Below are 16,214 nucleotides of genomic sequence, written 5' to 3' on the forward strand. Positions count from 1 at the left end.
GAAAATGAACTTCCTTCCCTTCTTTGCAGAGCTGGAGCTATCATGGTTATGGGATGCTGACTTATTATCAGCCTCTATCAAGGCATTCATTCATTTGGCTGACCTGTTTTTCTTCTCCTTTGTTATTTATTAACATGAATTAAGTTAACATTAATGAATTTTATTATTCTATTACAAGGGATGGTTTATGGGGAACAGAAGGGGATGGGTTAGATTTGGAAACGAAAGTGACATAAAACCAAAAGGTTAAAATTAAACTTTTTATGGGGAGGGGAAGGGGGGAAATTTAGAGCTCAAAATCTTATCAAAGTGAATATTGAAAACTAAAACAAATATTTTTTAAAAGAGAAAAATAAAATAAAAATGAGAGCTAAAAAATTAAATTAAACATTTTAAAGAGAAATGCTCCTCTACAATATCCCAATGAATGGCTATTAATCCTCACATGAAGATTTCTGATGAGGCAGAAGCCACACCCTCACAAGGCAGCCCATTCCATTTTGGACAGCTGTCAGCGTTAGGAAGTTTTTCCTTATATTGAGCGAAAAATCAGCTTCTCACAACTTCCACTGGTGGCTTCTGGTTCTCCTTTCTGTTATCAATGCCTATCCCTCTTTCCCCAAGACATCTTTTCAAATACTTGAGGACAGCTCTAAGGTTTCCCCTTTCAAGTCCTCTCTTCTCCAGGCTAAACATCCCCACTTTCTTCAACTAGTCCCCTTGGGGCATGATCCTGAAGCCCTTTAACAACCTGGCTGCTTTCCTCTGGACATTCTTGAGTTTATTAATGTCCTTCCTAAAACCTGGCGCCCAGAACTAGCCACAATGCTTCATTTGTCGTCTGACCAGGGCAGAATCCATCATTACTATCCCTGCCCTGGATATTACAGCTCTCTTTAGTTCCATCTAACATCCCGTTATCTGGAGGACCACAAGCTGTTGACTTGCATCAATGATGACTACCCATGAAAAATCCAAGAGCTTTGGACACATGAACTATCAGTGTCTTGGCATGACTCTATCATCTTGTATTTGTGAAGGTGATTTTTTTAAAATCCCAAATGTAAGATGTTCCGTTAACTCCACTAAAATTTCTTCTTAGATTGGACCCCACGTTCTCCCTGCTGGGCCTTGTTACTATATAGCCCACATCCTTTGCTTCCTTAGTCTCCAAGGCCTCAGGTGAGTTGAGTTCACTCTTCTGACCACCAGCCCTGTTGACTGTTTACTTGTTATTTACCGACCATATCCAATGAGCAGAAAGAAATGGCCTCTGTAAAGCTCAGGGGCACTCTGCAAAAACTGTCAGTGGATGTAAGACATGCCAGAAAGCTTATATTTTGCAGCCTATAAAACGTTGGAAACTAACACTCAAATTCTTTGGTGAGTGGCCATGGTCTGCAAATGTCACGTTTCATCAGAATCCCATCAACAACTGATATTCCTAGTCACTTCTGAATAAAGGCAGAGAGTGAGGTGAGGGGCTGATGGGACAGAGGGGTCGTCATCCCTCATTGCTGACTAGTCAACCTTGCAGCCACAGATTGGTTTCAAAGTTTACAAGGGCGGCAATTAGCCTTGCCCTTAAGCGCTGGAAGCCCCAATGTCTTTCCAACTTGGGCTATTTTTAGGATTTGAGTAGAAATGAAAAACAGACCAGGAGTTGTTTTTGGACTTTCAAATGTCTTCATTATGGCCAGGATAGCTGAAATTTTCAACTGAGATCCTTCTTCCATGAAAGGAAGCAGAATATTTTAAGTTTTTTGAGATCAAGCAAAGCAGCTTTTATTACCCTTCTCCCATATACCAAACATTGTGCAAGGAAGGCATTGAAAATATAAAGGCAAAAGAAGAGGCATTACCCTCAAGGGATTTGCATTCTATCAAGAGAAAACATGTGCAAAGATAACAATAATAGTTAGCATTTAAGTAACACTTTAAAATTTACACAGCTCTGTATAATATTTTCTCATTTCATCATCATAACAGCTCTTGGAAATGAGTGCGATCCATTTGATGGATGAGGAAATGGAGGCAGATAGAGGTTAACTGACTTGCCCAGGGTCACACAATGAGTAAGTGTCTAAGGCTGGATTTGAACCCAGCCTTGACCTGTAGGCCCTGTGCGCTAGCCTCCATGCCACCTCTACGACTTGGAAAATAAATCTAAAGACACAACTGGTAAATTGGGAAGAGGTGGGAACCAGTTCTTGGTAGGGATCAAATCAGGTCTCATGTGGGAGGTGTCATTTGAGCTGAGCTTTGAAAGAAACCTGGAGATCCAAGAGATGAAAATGAAGCATTCAGAATGGCCTTGGACAAAGGCATAGAGATGGGAGAGGGGAGAATGAGCAGGTCCATTTTGCTGGAACAGAGACCGAGTGAATAAGCCTGGAAAGGTAGGCAAGAGCCAGCACTGTGAAGGGTTTGCGATGGCGTCCAGGGGCATTTGAACTTGATTTCAAAAGCAATAGGGAGCCACGGAGATTTACTGAGCAGGGGAAGGTTGTGGTCAGACTTATACTTTGGGCAACTGTGTGAAGGATAGAACAGAGAGGAGAAACAAGGCAAGAAAATCAATTGGAAAGCTCTTGCAATCCCCCAAGACTGGGGAGAAGAAGACACACTGAAGAGATAAGGAAGCGGTCAAGGACTGGTTATGGTTTTGTCTTTGAGCTCCCGGTACCCAGCATAGGGCCCGGCATACAGCAGGGGCTTAATAATGGTATGTTGGATTGGGCTGGGTTTCCATTCTTGTAAAGAGAGTCACCAGGAGAGGAGAGGGGTTCCTTCTGTGCCCTTCCCACACCAGGTCCCCATTTAGTTCCTCCTTCCTCTATAAAAGAAGCCTTCTCTACCAGGAGCAGGCATACTGGTCAACGGCCTTTCCTAAGTTTCTTTCAGAGCCACCAAGTGAGGCTTCTTGACCAGGAGATGTGCAAGGGAAGTTTACCCAAAATGTCCGGCTTCACTCTGGCTCAAAGTGAGACCTCCACTCCACTTCTTCTCCTTCTATAAATAATTGGAGGGTTCTCCTCAAATGAGTCCTAACCCAACAAATGCGCATTAAGATCATGCTGCGAGCATGGTGAGGGACCTGGGAGATAAAGAACCAGCCTTGGCATCAGGAGATGCTAGATTCAAGTCCTGCTTCTGATGGGTGGAGGAGACTTAAGCCTTCGATGCACAGGCAACTTTTAGGAATTACAAATTGTAATTTTGTACAAAGTGTACAAATTCTAGAATTACAAATTACAAAATCTAAAGGAAGAGCAGTCCATCTGCCTGGATTGAGGCAGGTTTTATACCAGCAGTTTCCTAACCTATGAAGCCCCAGGTCTGTGTCCCCAGTTCGGTCCCCCACACACACCTCCACACTTCCAGACTGTGCAACGAGTGCTGAAAATAACAAAGGCAGGCTGCAAGACGTAGCCTGATTGCGAGGAGTTTGCATTCACCTGGGGGAGCTTACATTCTACTTTTCCCAGTACCTCAGAGGGCTGGCCTTGGTTTTAACAAGATCAATGGATGATGGGGTCTGGATATCTTGACTTGAAGATGTGTATTGTGAACAAAGTCATGGAAAAATTATCATTCCAAAAACTTCATATCCACTGCTAGGCATATATCCCAATCAGTCAATTGATGAGTATTTATTAGTCACCTACTATGTGCTTGCCTCTGCAGGTGCTGGTGATACAAGTAGAAGGAATGAAACAATCCCTACTCAGAATGATCCTACATTCTACTGGGGGAGAAAACAGGTCGATGTATAAATGTGTTCACCATAAATATAACGTTAACATATACAAGTATATAGAAGAAGTTAAAAATAAGGTAGTTTGGGAAGAAGGGTACTAGCACTGGGAAAGTCAAGAAGGGCTTCATTTAGAAGATGGCGCCTGAAAACTTCATCCTAAAGGAAGAGAAGGGCTCTCTGAGGTGGAGGTAAGGAGAGCGAGCACCTTAGGCGTGAGGAATCTCTAGCACAAAGTCATCAAGATGGAAGAGAGAGTCTCCCATGAGGGACACAGAGATGGGCAGTGTGGTTGTTCAGAGAGGTCAGGAGGGGAGAGTAACACCCAATGAGGCTGAAAAGATATGCAGGGGCTCGGTTGTGAAGTGCTTTAAAAACTAACCAGAGCAGTTTACATTTGTCCTAAAGACATTAGGAAGCCACTGGAGTTGGTTAAGTAAGTCAAGGAGCCGAAAGATAGAAAATGATGTCCTATAGACACTCAAGGATTTATAACAGCACTTTCTATAATGGCCAAGAACTGAAAACAAAGCAGAGTCTGTGAATCGGGGAATGACTCAAGAAGTGGATGAATGTGATAGAGCATCCCTATGCCGTAAGAAATGATGAGTATGAGAAATACAGAGACGCGTGGACTCCTCTGAAGGGATACAGAGTGAGGAAAGCAGAACCCGGAGAACGATATGCAAGAGATTGCAATGGAAAGAGAAATAACAACAAAAAGCTAAAACAATCCTGAGAAATCACAGCGACAAGACTGGCCTCCAAAGAGAGCCCTCCCCTATTTCTTCATAGAGTCGAGGGGCTCTGGCAGTGGACGCTACCGAGAATGTCAGACTTTACAATCTGCTGGTTAGGTTTGCTGGTTTCATTTGTTCATCTTTCTGTTTTATTCTTGGCTGAAAAGGGCTAGCCCTCAGGGAGAGGGAGAAGAGAGGGTTACACTGGGGAATGTAGGTGACATTAAAAACAAAAGACATCAATAAAAATTTATTTTTAAAAAAACTTTATAAATTTTTAAACCTGATGCTTTTGCAATGAGCCCTAAATGGGTCATAGTATGCAGGAGAGTGGAATGAACAGGGCATGAATTCTTTATTGTTATGGAAATGGGAAGCTTCTTATTGGTCACGTGAGTGATGCTGTATGTAATCTTCATGTACCGTGTTATCAATAATGAATACGCAGTTATCAAATTATAGAATAATGAAGGCTTTTAAAACACTTTCTGTCACTGAGAGCAAATATCTTATTGTAGACTAATATGCTTTGAGGATGGAAATCATACAAGTTATTATTACTAATTACATTTTAATGTAAATACTGTCAAAAATTGACATAGACTAATGAAGTTAATTACCCAAAGAAAATATGCAGTACTTACATCTGGAATAAGACACAAAAGAGCCTTATTTTTTGTTATCTCCAAAATAAACACTCCCTGCAAAGAGCCCTATTAGGTAGCAAAAGGAAACTTTGGACTGTATTTCTGGAGAAAGGGGACCCAAAAGTGGCACCAAGTTGGTAAATCATCCAGGTGAAGAGAACAAACTTTTCTTTTCCAAAAGCAAATGAGCTCCTCTCCTGCAGACCCTGGGCCTCGCCCAGTACCTCAGAACACTGTATGGGGAGAAAGGGGGCAAAGCTATCATATCCAGCACTCATTACTGTAATGAAACGGTCAAGAGAAGGGGACTGAGTGAAGGAAGTTAAGGATTGTTTGGGGATTTAACCATCTGGTCGTGCAAATCTTAGGGCAGGATTTCATATCTGGTGCTAAGCTGACTGTTAGAAACAAAGGGAAGAACAAATGCCAAAAAAAAAAAAAGTTCTTTCATCAGTGGGGGCAAGGGCAGGAGTGGGGGAAGAGGGGGGAAGGCAGCTCTTACAGAGCCGCCCTTTATTTTTTTTCAGTGCCGAATAGGCTGGGAATTGTATCTTTCATTAACATTGGGGAGGAAGACGCATGACTTGTGTGTGTGTGTGTGTGTGTGTGTGTTTGCCATCAAAGCCCTGCCTGAGATATCAAAAAATGTCGTATAAATACAAAGACACAAGACACAGAGACAACAGCGATGGAAAAATGTACCATCTGCTCCCAAAGGTGACCGAGGACAGAAACTAGTCCTCAAGCTTCTTCAGGGAGACATACGTGAAAGTTGATGCGGCGATGTGATTGTCTCGATAAATTTCTTCCCAATACTTAATTTTTTCACCAACAAGGGAGCGGGATCTTTCTCTTACATTAGAAAACCAATAACTGGCTGCTGGATACCTGGGGGTCTGGGGTGGGGGGGAAGGGGCACCAACAGGTTCTCCAGGATCCTCCCCCTTGCCCAAGCTTATGCCAAACCCAGGGACAGAGAGTCATGTTTTGCTTTGGCAGCAGAAGACCTTTCCCCGAATGTGTGTTTGGATGTCCAGGGGAAAAGGGGAAATCTGGGAGAGAACGCCCACTGCTAATTCAAAAGGCAGTGCGGTACAGAGGGAAGAAAACCTGACTTGGGGGCAGCAAAGGATCCAGCTTTACTTGCTATCCATATGACATCTCTCAGGATGGTTGGGAGAGGAAGGCACTTTCCCTTTCCCCCTCTCTAAAATTAGAGGTTTAGACTACATAGACCCTGTGGTCTCCTTCAGCCTTGAATCTTCCAGAATCACAGATTTTCAAGATGGCGGGAGCCTCAAGAACCAACCCACACGTGCCTAGGAAGCCAGCCCTGACCAGGGCTGGTCTAATAGCTCAGGTTCAAGATTGAAACAAAATGAGAAGCTCACAGATCGCCTGCCAGGGAACAAAACAGCTTCCATTTAGCTATAGCAGGGAAAGGAATATCCAGCAAGCTTCCTTCTGGATGGTTACATGAATTACTTCACTAACTTGCTCATCCATCTGATTGTGATAGGAACTGGTCCTGAAACTTTCAAACCCAATCCTGACATTCATCCTGGGGATCCAGGAATGACAAACGCTGTGCCCAGAGGGCTGGATCTGGACTCAGAGGACCTGGGTTCAAATCTAACCTCAGACACTTATAATTGGCAAGACCTTTGATAAATCTCAACCTCTCTGAAACTCAGTTTCCTCATGGGGAAATTGAAAAGGTTGGATTTGATGACCTCTGAGGCCCCTTCTCCCACTAGAGCTTTCAACTCCTCAAATCTAAAATGGCTCATCTCTGAGGATGCTTCCCTAGACCCAGTGGCTGCTTGTTTGTCCTGAGTTTGTGTTCACGATGGCACTCTAGGCTCCAACAGCAGATATGTCTGCTCTGGCTGTGCCCTGGACTTCCCTGGGGCCTATGCGCAGGAACACAGCTTCAACTCTCACGTTTGGAGTGATGAGTAAGACATTCTCCTTCCCACCATGTCAGTGACCTACACTAGAGCAGTTTGACAGAGACAGAACTCTTCCTCACTGAAGACAGAAGGGAGGGGATTTGGCGTTTCTGAGTTAGGAGAGATCTTGGACTTTCCATTTCTTTAAAAAAAAATCATATAAAGGTTAGTCCCCACAGCACCCATCACCTAGGAGCCAAGACCCTCAAAACAAAAACCAAGACACACAAACAGCCCAGACTTTCAAAAAAGATGAAATCATTCCATCCCAGTTGGAATAACACGCTGGCCGCTCGCTTGCTTATTATGAAAACACAAAAAGCAAGGCTGGCCAAGAAATCCCAGCCCAAGACTCGGTTTCCATTACCCATATTTGTGCAAAATCTATGCATTGTTTGAATGAAACATCTGGTATTTGTCCCTCATGTACAGAATTCTGAATTTTCTCAACACTTTGGCAAGAGACACCACAACCCTCTGCCAGGCCCATAAAACTCACACATTCTTCCCACATGTAGAAAAAGTCAATAAAAATGGAATACATAAAAAAAAGGAGAACCTTGAACCAAAGAGTGGTCCTTTAGGATGGCGGCTTCCTAACCTGCCTCGCTCAATTTCTTTTTTTAACTAATATATTGTCCTGAAAAACTTAGAATTGAAGGTTTATTAGAGACAGAGCCTTGAAATATGTTCCTTAGGTATGTGGCACTTACCACTTAATCAAACCTAGAAAAAATCTTGGGAAATAATTTTGATATTTATAAATATTTAATCCTTTTCCTAGTATTACAGAAACTGATTCCTAAAGTTACTTCAACGTGTATTGAATTTCAGCAGCTTTTCCTACCCAGCAGCATTAGCTCCTTCCCGTGAGCCATGTGGGCACCCTTCCAATTCACTAGCATCATCATCCACCTTGGTAAAGAGCAGAGAAGTAAATACAGGACGATTATCAAAATATGACAAACTAATTATAACAAACCATTCATAAATCTGGAAATGAAGGCACTGTACTCCAAAAAATATTGATTCGGACCCATTTGCATAAGATTGTGCTTTATTTTTCTTTTTACTTAGCGAAAGGAGGTTATTACTTTTTCTTCATGGTACATTGTGCTGAAATAAATTAGAAAATAATAATTCTCACCACTCACCTGTCTCAGAGGATTACTCTGAAATTAGCAAGTAAATGACTTCAAAACACTTTATATGTAAAAAGAGCCGGAGACATGCGCTGAGAATTCTTATCCAGAGCAGATCAGTCCTCAGAGAGGTGCACAGAGGGAGAGACACACGTTCACATCTCCCTCATCCTTCAAAGGCTTTTATTTGACCCCATCTCCCCAATCTATTAGCCTGTATCTTGCCTTTTCTCAACAAAATTCCGGGTGGGGGAGGGGAGGAACAAAACAAAACTATCTTCCTCTATAAATCTGTCAGTTGGTTTTATTTAACTGGGATCTTTGTTACAAAAGGAGCCTCGCAGGAGAAGGGATGTGGAGGCAAGGGCAGAGGAGTCGGGATTATCTAAAAATGACTGACAGAAAAGCAAAAGACACCAACACAATTTTACGAATCAATGAATGAGTTCATGCTGGTTCAGCTTATACCCGCTTCTCCTCATTCAGTTTTAGAGCCCTTGCAGTCCAGCCTCCAAACCTCACCACTCCACCAAATACCGATGTTTTGCCCAATGATCTTTTCATCTCAAAGCTTAGTACGATGCCTGGCACATAGTAGGTGCTTAAAAAGTGTTTGTTGATTGATTAATTACCAAATCTAATGACCTTTTCTCAGTCCGAATGTTTTGTGTCCTTTCTAAAGTGTCTGATGCCACTGACCACTCCTTTCTCCTCCATGCGCCCTCCTCCCTAAGTCTTCCTGGTGCTTCCCCTTTTGATTCTCTTCCTACCTGTCTAATCATTCTGTCATTTTTACTGGACCATCCTCCATGTCCCACCCCTTAACTGTGCATGTCCCCCAAGACTCTTTCTGGAGAGCTCTCTCTCTCTCTCTCTCTCTCTCTCTGTCTCTCTCTCTCTCTCTGTGTCTCTGTGTCTCTCTGTTTTTCTCTCTGTCTCTCTGTCTCTGTCTCTCCCTCCCTCCCTTCCTCCCTCTTCCTCTCTCCCTGTCTCCCTCGCTGTATAACCTTTCCTTAAGTGATCTCACTGTGTTTAGAGGATCACAGGCTAGAAGGCGCCTTTGATGTCAAATAGCCCAATCCTCTCACTTTACAGATGAAGAAACTGAGGCCCAGAGAAGTTCACTAATTGCCCAAGGTCACACAGCTCCTTGGTGGCCCAATGCAAACCCAGATTCCCTCTGCTCTTATCCAATGCTCCAATGCTCTTATCACTGCCCTAGATCTCCGTCAAAGAGAAAACTAGGATTCCTGGATCATCTCTAAGCAGAAGCCTCACAGACCTTTGTACCCAGCCCTGGCCTCCCTCCTGAGCTCTAGGTCTCCATCACCACCTACTATTTGACATTTCTCACTAGACGACCCATAGACACCTCAGACTCACAATGTAAGCTTTTGTCCATCCTTTCTCTCAACTCATGTAGCCACCACCCTTGGTCAGGCCCCCTCACCTCTCAACTGTAGTTGTGAAATAGTTCTCTAGGTTAATCCCCGTGCCTCCAGTCCCTCCCCTCTCCAATCCATACTCCATACAACCAACAAATACATATTCCCAAAGCACAAGACTGACCATGTCACTCCCCTGCTCAAGAATCTTGAGTGGAACCTCTAAGATAATCATATAACCTCCTCTTTTCTTTTTTGTATTTACAGCCCTTCACAATATGGCCCACCTCACTGTCATTTCACCCAGCCACCCACATATAAAAGCAAAGTGGATGAAAAGCACATTTTGACTGTCGTATGACATGCCCTTCACATAGGTATATCAAGATATGTTTCCTGGACAAGAACCACAGATGGGCAATTAGCTGGACTCCAAATTAGGCAGGAGGAGTAGATAGGGTTGGGTTGGATCACATTTTAGAAACTTAGCAAAGGTTGGAATGTTTCCCAAATTGCTCACTGCTACAAAAGTTCATCTCTTCAACATTATATGTTTCCTGGTGATTCCAAGTGGTTGTGAATCCTATAAAACCATTGTCTCAGAAGAATTAAAGTTATAAATGATAGCTCCAAATGGCAGTAGAAAGATACATGATGAGGCCAAGTTGTCTGCAGTGTTACTGACAATGTGCATGCAAGAGTTAGTCCAGAGGACATTAAAAAGGGTAAATATGATGGCCAAAGCAGGTAGACCAGTCACATAGCAAGAACAAGGGGTGATCGGTGGACAGTTTGAGTGATATACTCGTATAAGTATCGAAAGAACAAGACCTTCAGTGTGTTGAATATCCTTTTTTCCACCTCTCTTCATCAAATGATCCAACTCTTGTGATGAGTGCGTCCTTTCCCCAGCCTTTGACAGAGGCAGGTTTTGAGGACTGATGCACACCACCACGCCTTGCCCAGTGTTGAGAACAGAAGCGGTGCTCAGTAAAAACTGGCTTGTTGATTGACTGGCTGATCAATTCTTGATTCACATATTCTAATGAGGTCATTCCGAGACCACCCAAATCCAAATGAAAGTTAAGTTACGGTTTGGGGCTCTTGGTTTTCATCCTTTTAATTGGTGGGGTACAAGGAGTGGGGTACAAGGAGTGGGGTACAAGGCTGGGGATAGGATAGCTAACAACAACAAAATAGTCAAGAGCAAAAAAAGGGTTTGAGGAATTTTTCTAAAATGCATAGAAGAGAAAACAAGCTAGGAAGAATCAGACGAGAAAGACGACGCTGAGAGGCACGTGTGAATTCATGAGAGAGTCTCATATCATAGCTTACATATTTATCATATTATTTCTACATAAGTATTTTAATGATATTTAATAGTAGCACTCATCTCACAGGGTTGTTGTGAGGATAACATGAGGTATCATATACAAAGTATTTTACAAACCTCAAAGTGCTTATTTAAATGCTAGTTATTAATATCATTTTAAAAGAAAAGCAAGTTGTGCCTAATAGATGTTCCCAGTTTCATGTACAATCTTTTTCTTGTCTACTCTTTCTCTAAATGTTCATTTAATTTAGTATTTGCTAAGTTCAGAATTAAAAAATAAGCTCATTAGAAAAAGAATACATGTCACAAATAAAGCAAATGAAAGGTAAGCAACCCTCTCAATGTGTTAGTTACCGGGTTCTAATTAGATAATGTGCTTGGACATCTCGTTGATAAATTAGAATCACAGTCAGCTGCTCCCAATTGTGAATTTCATTCCAAATTTAATAGGGATAAATCTCAAGTCCTGGTCTTGGGTTCACATTGAAAACAGGGAAAGATTCATTCATGTGGGAAGAAATCTGGGGCTTCTGGTTTACTGCAAGCTCAATTAAGGTCCAAAGTCAGACATGGCAGACACAAAAAAGAAATTTTTTTCAGTGACTCTTTAGTGAAAGGTACCATGTTGAGGCTGAGAGAAACGGACCCCTTTCTCCTCTGCCTTGGTCAGACCACACATAGGATATTCTGGGCAGCACATTTTAAGTGGGATGGTGATAACTGGAGAACATCCATAGGAGAATAATCAAGATGAGAAGAAGGTGAAGGAACTGAGGCTGCTTAGCCTGGAGAGGAGAAGGTAGAGGGAGGACATGATAGCTACCTTAGGTATTTGAGGAGCTGTTTCTTCTGCTTGGCCGTAATGGAAAGAACTAGGAGTGTTGGGTTAGAAATTGCAGAGGGATCAATTCCATCTCGATGGGAGGGAACATGTCTTAACAATGAGAATTCTCCCAAAGTGATGTGGGCCACCTCAAGAGGTGGTGAGTGCCTCCTCTCTGACTCAGTTCAGTCATTTTTCAGTCATGTCCAACTCTTTATGACTCCATTTGGGGTTTTCTTGGCAAATATAGTAGAGTGGTTTGCCATTTCCTTCTCCAGCTCAATTTATAGATGAGAAAACTGAGGCCAACAGAGTTGAGTGACTTATACAGGGTCACACAGCTACTAAATATCTGAGGCTGGATTTGAACTCAGGAAAATGAGTCTTCCTGATTTCAAGCCCAAAACTCTTTCCACTGACTAAAGATCTTCAAAGAATGAACACATGAACACATGTTGGGTGTGTCAATGTGGAGACTCTTGTCTAGGTGGGTATGAGTTGAACTAGATGCCTCTAAAGGTCCTTCCAACTCTGAGATACTGTGAACTGCAGCTTTCAATAAAAATTAAGTATTTGTTTGGAGCAAACTCAGTTCTCGGGTACTGTCAGTAGGTTTATGGTCATGTACGATTACTGGAATGATAGGAGCCGAGGGAGTAACAGAAACAGTGCACATATGTGCTTCCCAAAGCTCCGCTATGCTCTTCCAGGGCGTGGGATCAGCAGCTTCCTTCACTTACAATTTTGTTGACTTCGCCATTTCTGCCAAGCAAGGTCCACTGGGCAAACACATCAAACTCCTGAAAGGATTCAAGCCTACCCTAAGATGGCTCCTCTCCAAGATGCTTCTTGAACTCTCTTGTGAACTTTGCTAATGTACACACCAAAATATTATTGTGACTAATCTGACATTAACTTTGGAAATTTGGTAATAAACAAACTGAATACAACAGAAAACTAATTAATGACATGTTGGCCTTTGTGGTTCACATTTCAAATTGTACCTGGCATCTTGAAAACACAATGCCCAACTCTCCAGTATTGATCAAAATCAAAACAGCCTTTTTTGAATACTTGTTTTCTTTTCTAAGAAGTGGTATGTAGATTGACGCAAAGACCCCCAAACAGAATTCCATTTGCTAGAGTGGGGAGCTATAGAATGTGGTTCCCTTAAAATTCTAATTACCTGGACCCTCAATCTTACCTAATTAGAAATGTTTTCATAATAAGGGGAATTGTTTTCAAAGTTAATTAATTTGAGAGTGGAACCGTCCGCCTTTGCAGAACAAATTGCCGACATTCTTCGAATGCATATTCCAGTCTCTGTCCATAATTAATATTAGAAATTCGGCCATGTGGAATGGAGGCCCTGATTCAGGGCATCTTTCTTTGTTGTTTGTCAGTATAAAAAAGCCTCCACGTCCCTTGTGTCAGCCTGAGCAGCACATAGAAACTTCATTTGAGTTTTTATGGACAATGGAAATCATCTCATTAAAGCCATTTGTCATATTGATTCTGGCCACTTCAATCCTGTTAGCTTCGAAGTCTGTCTGTGCCGGTGAATCCGTGATGTCCAATCTTCACGACTGGGAACATTATGATGAATATTTAAAGGTAACTCTTTAAATTTACAAAGACGTGCCTGGCATTAACTAGAATGTTGATACCAAGGAGTGCTGGTAATTGACTAATAACGAGAGCAACTTTACTAAAAAGTTGCTCCCTGAAAGGTACGACTTAATGATATACTTTGCTTTCCTCATCAGGTCTGCGGTGACCCCCGTGGGTTGGTAGCTCCCGCTGGCACGGTGGTAGCCAGCCTGGCATCAGTAATCGCAGATTAAATAGATAGCATGTAATGGGATACTTAGCAAGCAGAAGGCACATTACTGAGCTGCAATTAACGTAGGAAAACATGCTTGTAATAAACTGCCAGAGACGCAAAAAAGGCTGGATGCATTTTAAAGGGGAGTGATTTAAGTGTTCTTAACGATGAATGCAAATATAATGAGGCAGTTATGGTTTTCTGCTTAGTAGGAACCAGTTGGTAAATATGCACAGAAATTTAATAACTTAACAAACATCGGTGGATGGGCAAAATTTTTAGGGTAAGACAAAAATGTAATTAACCATTTGCTATTTGGATTAATTAAATATAACTGAGCTTGTAACGGACTTGGGGACAGAGAATGATTTCAGGAGCACTTCCCCTCCTCACTTTGCCTTAAGACTCGACCATCATCTCTCACTCATTCATGCCATTCACCCACCATTTTGATGTCTCACGAGTGGTGAAGGTAAGGAGATGGAGAATAGAAGAGATAAAATGTGAGGCAAGAAAAAAGAGGGAGAGGTCTTCTCAGAAATACAAAGTCAGTTTTCTTTCTCCAAATTCTAGAATTCCAGCTACTATTGATACCATGAATAAAAATAGGAAAAGCAAGATGAAGCATTTGTATCAGCGCCACTTAGTGCCTGTGTGAGCTTGGGCAAACTCACCTCACCTCCTTAGGTCTCGGTTTCCTCGTCTGTAAAATAAAGAGCATGGATTCAACCACCTCTAGTCCCTTCTCCCTGGAGTTTCTGCATTATTAGAATCACAACACTGGAGCTAAAGGGACCCCTCCAAAGCTGTCAAGTCTGACACCCTCATTTTACAGATGAGGAAACTGAGGCACAGAGAAGGGCAGTTGTTTGTGTAAGATTACACAATAATAAGTGACAGAACCAGGATGTAACTCAGGATTTCTGATTCCAAATTCAGGGCTCTTTCTGCCATACCACACAGTAGGTCAGTAGTTCGTTAATCTCTGCGATCTTTAATCACAGCCCCTAGGACACCCCAAAGAGAAGAAACAAAGGAGCCTTGACCCTGCAGAGCTCTGGCAATGGGGCTCCAACACCATCCACAAAGTGCAAACCCCGATAACATACAAGATCCCCCAGGTGATGCCCCACCTCCCCCTGAGATTCGGAAGGTCCTACGAGGAAGAAAGGAGTGCTGAGCCGGTGGCCAACTTGGAGCTGAGATTTGGAAGGAATTTCGATGGTGGCATCTCCAGGCGCATCCCTAACTTGCCACAAAGATTTGGAAGGGCAGCTGGCAAGAGTGTTGAGGAATCCATCATCCATTTGCCACCAAGGTTGCTGGGGTCGCCATCAGCAGAGCAACAAAGTCACCCTGTGGCCAGCCAACCTCGGGAACTCCAGGCTGCTGATGAAGGGGAGCCCAGGTAAGTGGCAGACAGGAAGACAGGACTCACAGGAAAATAGGACTTAACCTCTCTGGACCTCAGAGTGCTCATCTTTAAAATGAGGGTGTTAAAGTTGATCACCCCTGAGGTCCCCTCTCATTCTATATCAACGATCCCACCACAGATTGGGCAATTATTATTATTATCCTCATTTTACAGATGAGGAAACTGAGGCACAGAAAGATGAAATCACTTGGTTACAATCAATAATCATAATAATAGTATATGTATATACCCTGTTAGTTTTACAAAGTGCTTCACATGTAATCTCATTTGGTCCTCACAACTCTGAGGGGTAGGTGCTGTTATTATCCCAGTTTTGCAGTTGAGGAAACTGAGGAAGACAGAGGTTAAGTGACTTGCCTAGGATCACACAGCTAGTGAGTGTTGGAGTGCAGATTTGAACTCAGGTCCTTCTGGCTCCTGGCCCAGCTCTCTATTTACTGTGGCATCCACCTTTCTCAGAAGCAAGCATTTTAAATGCATAAAATAAAATGCAGAGAATTGCAAAGGAAACCAATTATACTGAAATACAGTTATCAAGATACTTCTTTAAAAACAAAAATAACAAGTTCACAGACCTCAAGGTAAGCACCCCTGCAGTACTCGGTCTCTAAGGACCCTTCCAACTCTAGATCTCTATTCTCTGATCTAGCTTCTCCTCCGAATTTCCACAGAAGTCTGGCTAGAAAGGATTACCACAGCCATCTCTGAGCCCCTCTTGGGATGTCCCTGGTTCCAGTGAATTTCATTATTTCCTGTTTCTTCCATTTCAGAACCCTGGGCTTTGATGATTACTTCACTAAGAAAGCTGATGGTAATGAAGTGAGTCCAGAGGAGTGGGAGGTCTGGAGAGAAGCCCCTGAGCCCAAGGTCATGTGAAAGAGTGGGGTTGGCCACAAGCAGCCAGGGAAGAATAAGAAGCCATCAGTGACTGCCATATTGTTTGCTTGGCCATTGATGAAGAAAGACATCATTGACACTGACTTCTGCCGGTTCCAAACCACATTTTCCGAGATCAGTTGCAATGCCCCCTGAATTACTCTTCATCTAAGTAGACATAGCATTCCCAGGGCTGTATGATAGGTCCCTGATATCCCCCCCCCAAAAAAAAATTGGGACCCAGATTTGCTTCTTCCAGTGAAAACAGTCAAAATGTTTGCCACTTTTCAGAAAAAAAA

At 42.6% G+C, this 16,214-nt stretch overlaps 1 protein-coding gene across 1 annotated transcript; it reads left to right on the forward strand.

Moving 5' to 3' along the window:
• The first annotated feature begins 13,255 nt into the window (after window positions 1-13,255).
• Window positions 13,256-15,915, forward strand: LOC114050469 (pro-FMRFamide-related neuropeptide VF-like). Its single transcript, XM_027872187.1, has 3 exons — window positions 13,256-13,393; window positions 14,609-15,012; window positions 15,810-15,915. Exons 1-3 carry the CDS (start codon window positions 13,256-13,258, stop codon window positions 15,913-15,915), a joined length of 648 nt encoding a protein of 215 aa, XP_027727988.1.
• The last annotated feature ends 299 nt before the right edge of the window (window positions 15,916-16,214 follow it).

This window comes from Vombatus ursinus, unplaced genomic scaffold (assembly GCF_900497805.2).
Source record: "Vombatus ursinus unplaced genomic scaffold, bare-nosed wombat genome assembly UNPS02014799.1, whole genome shotgun sequence".
NCBI lineage: Eukaryota > Metazoa > Chordata > Mammalia > Diprotodontia > Vombatidae > Vombatus > Vombatus ursinus.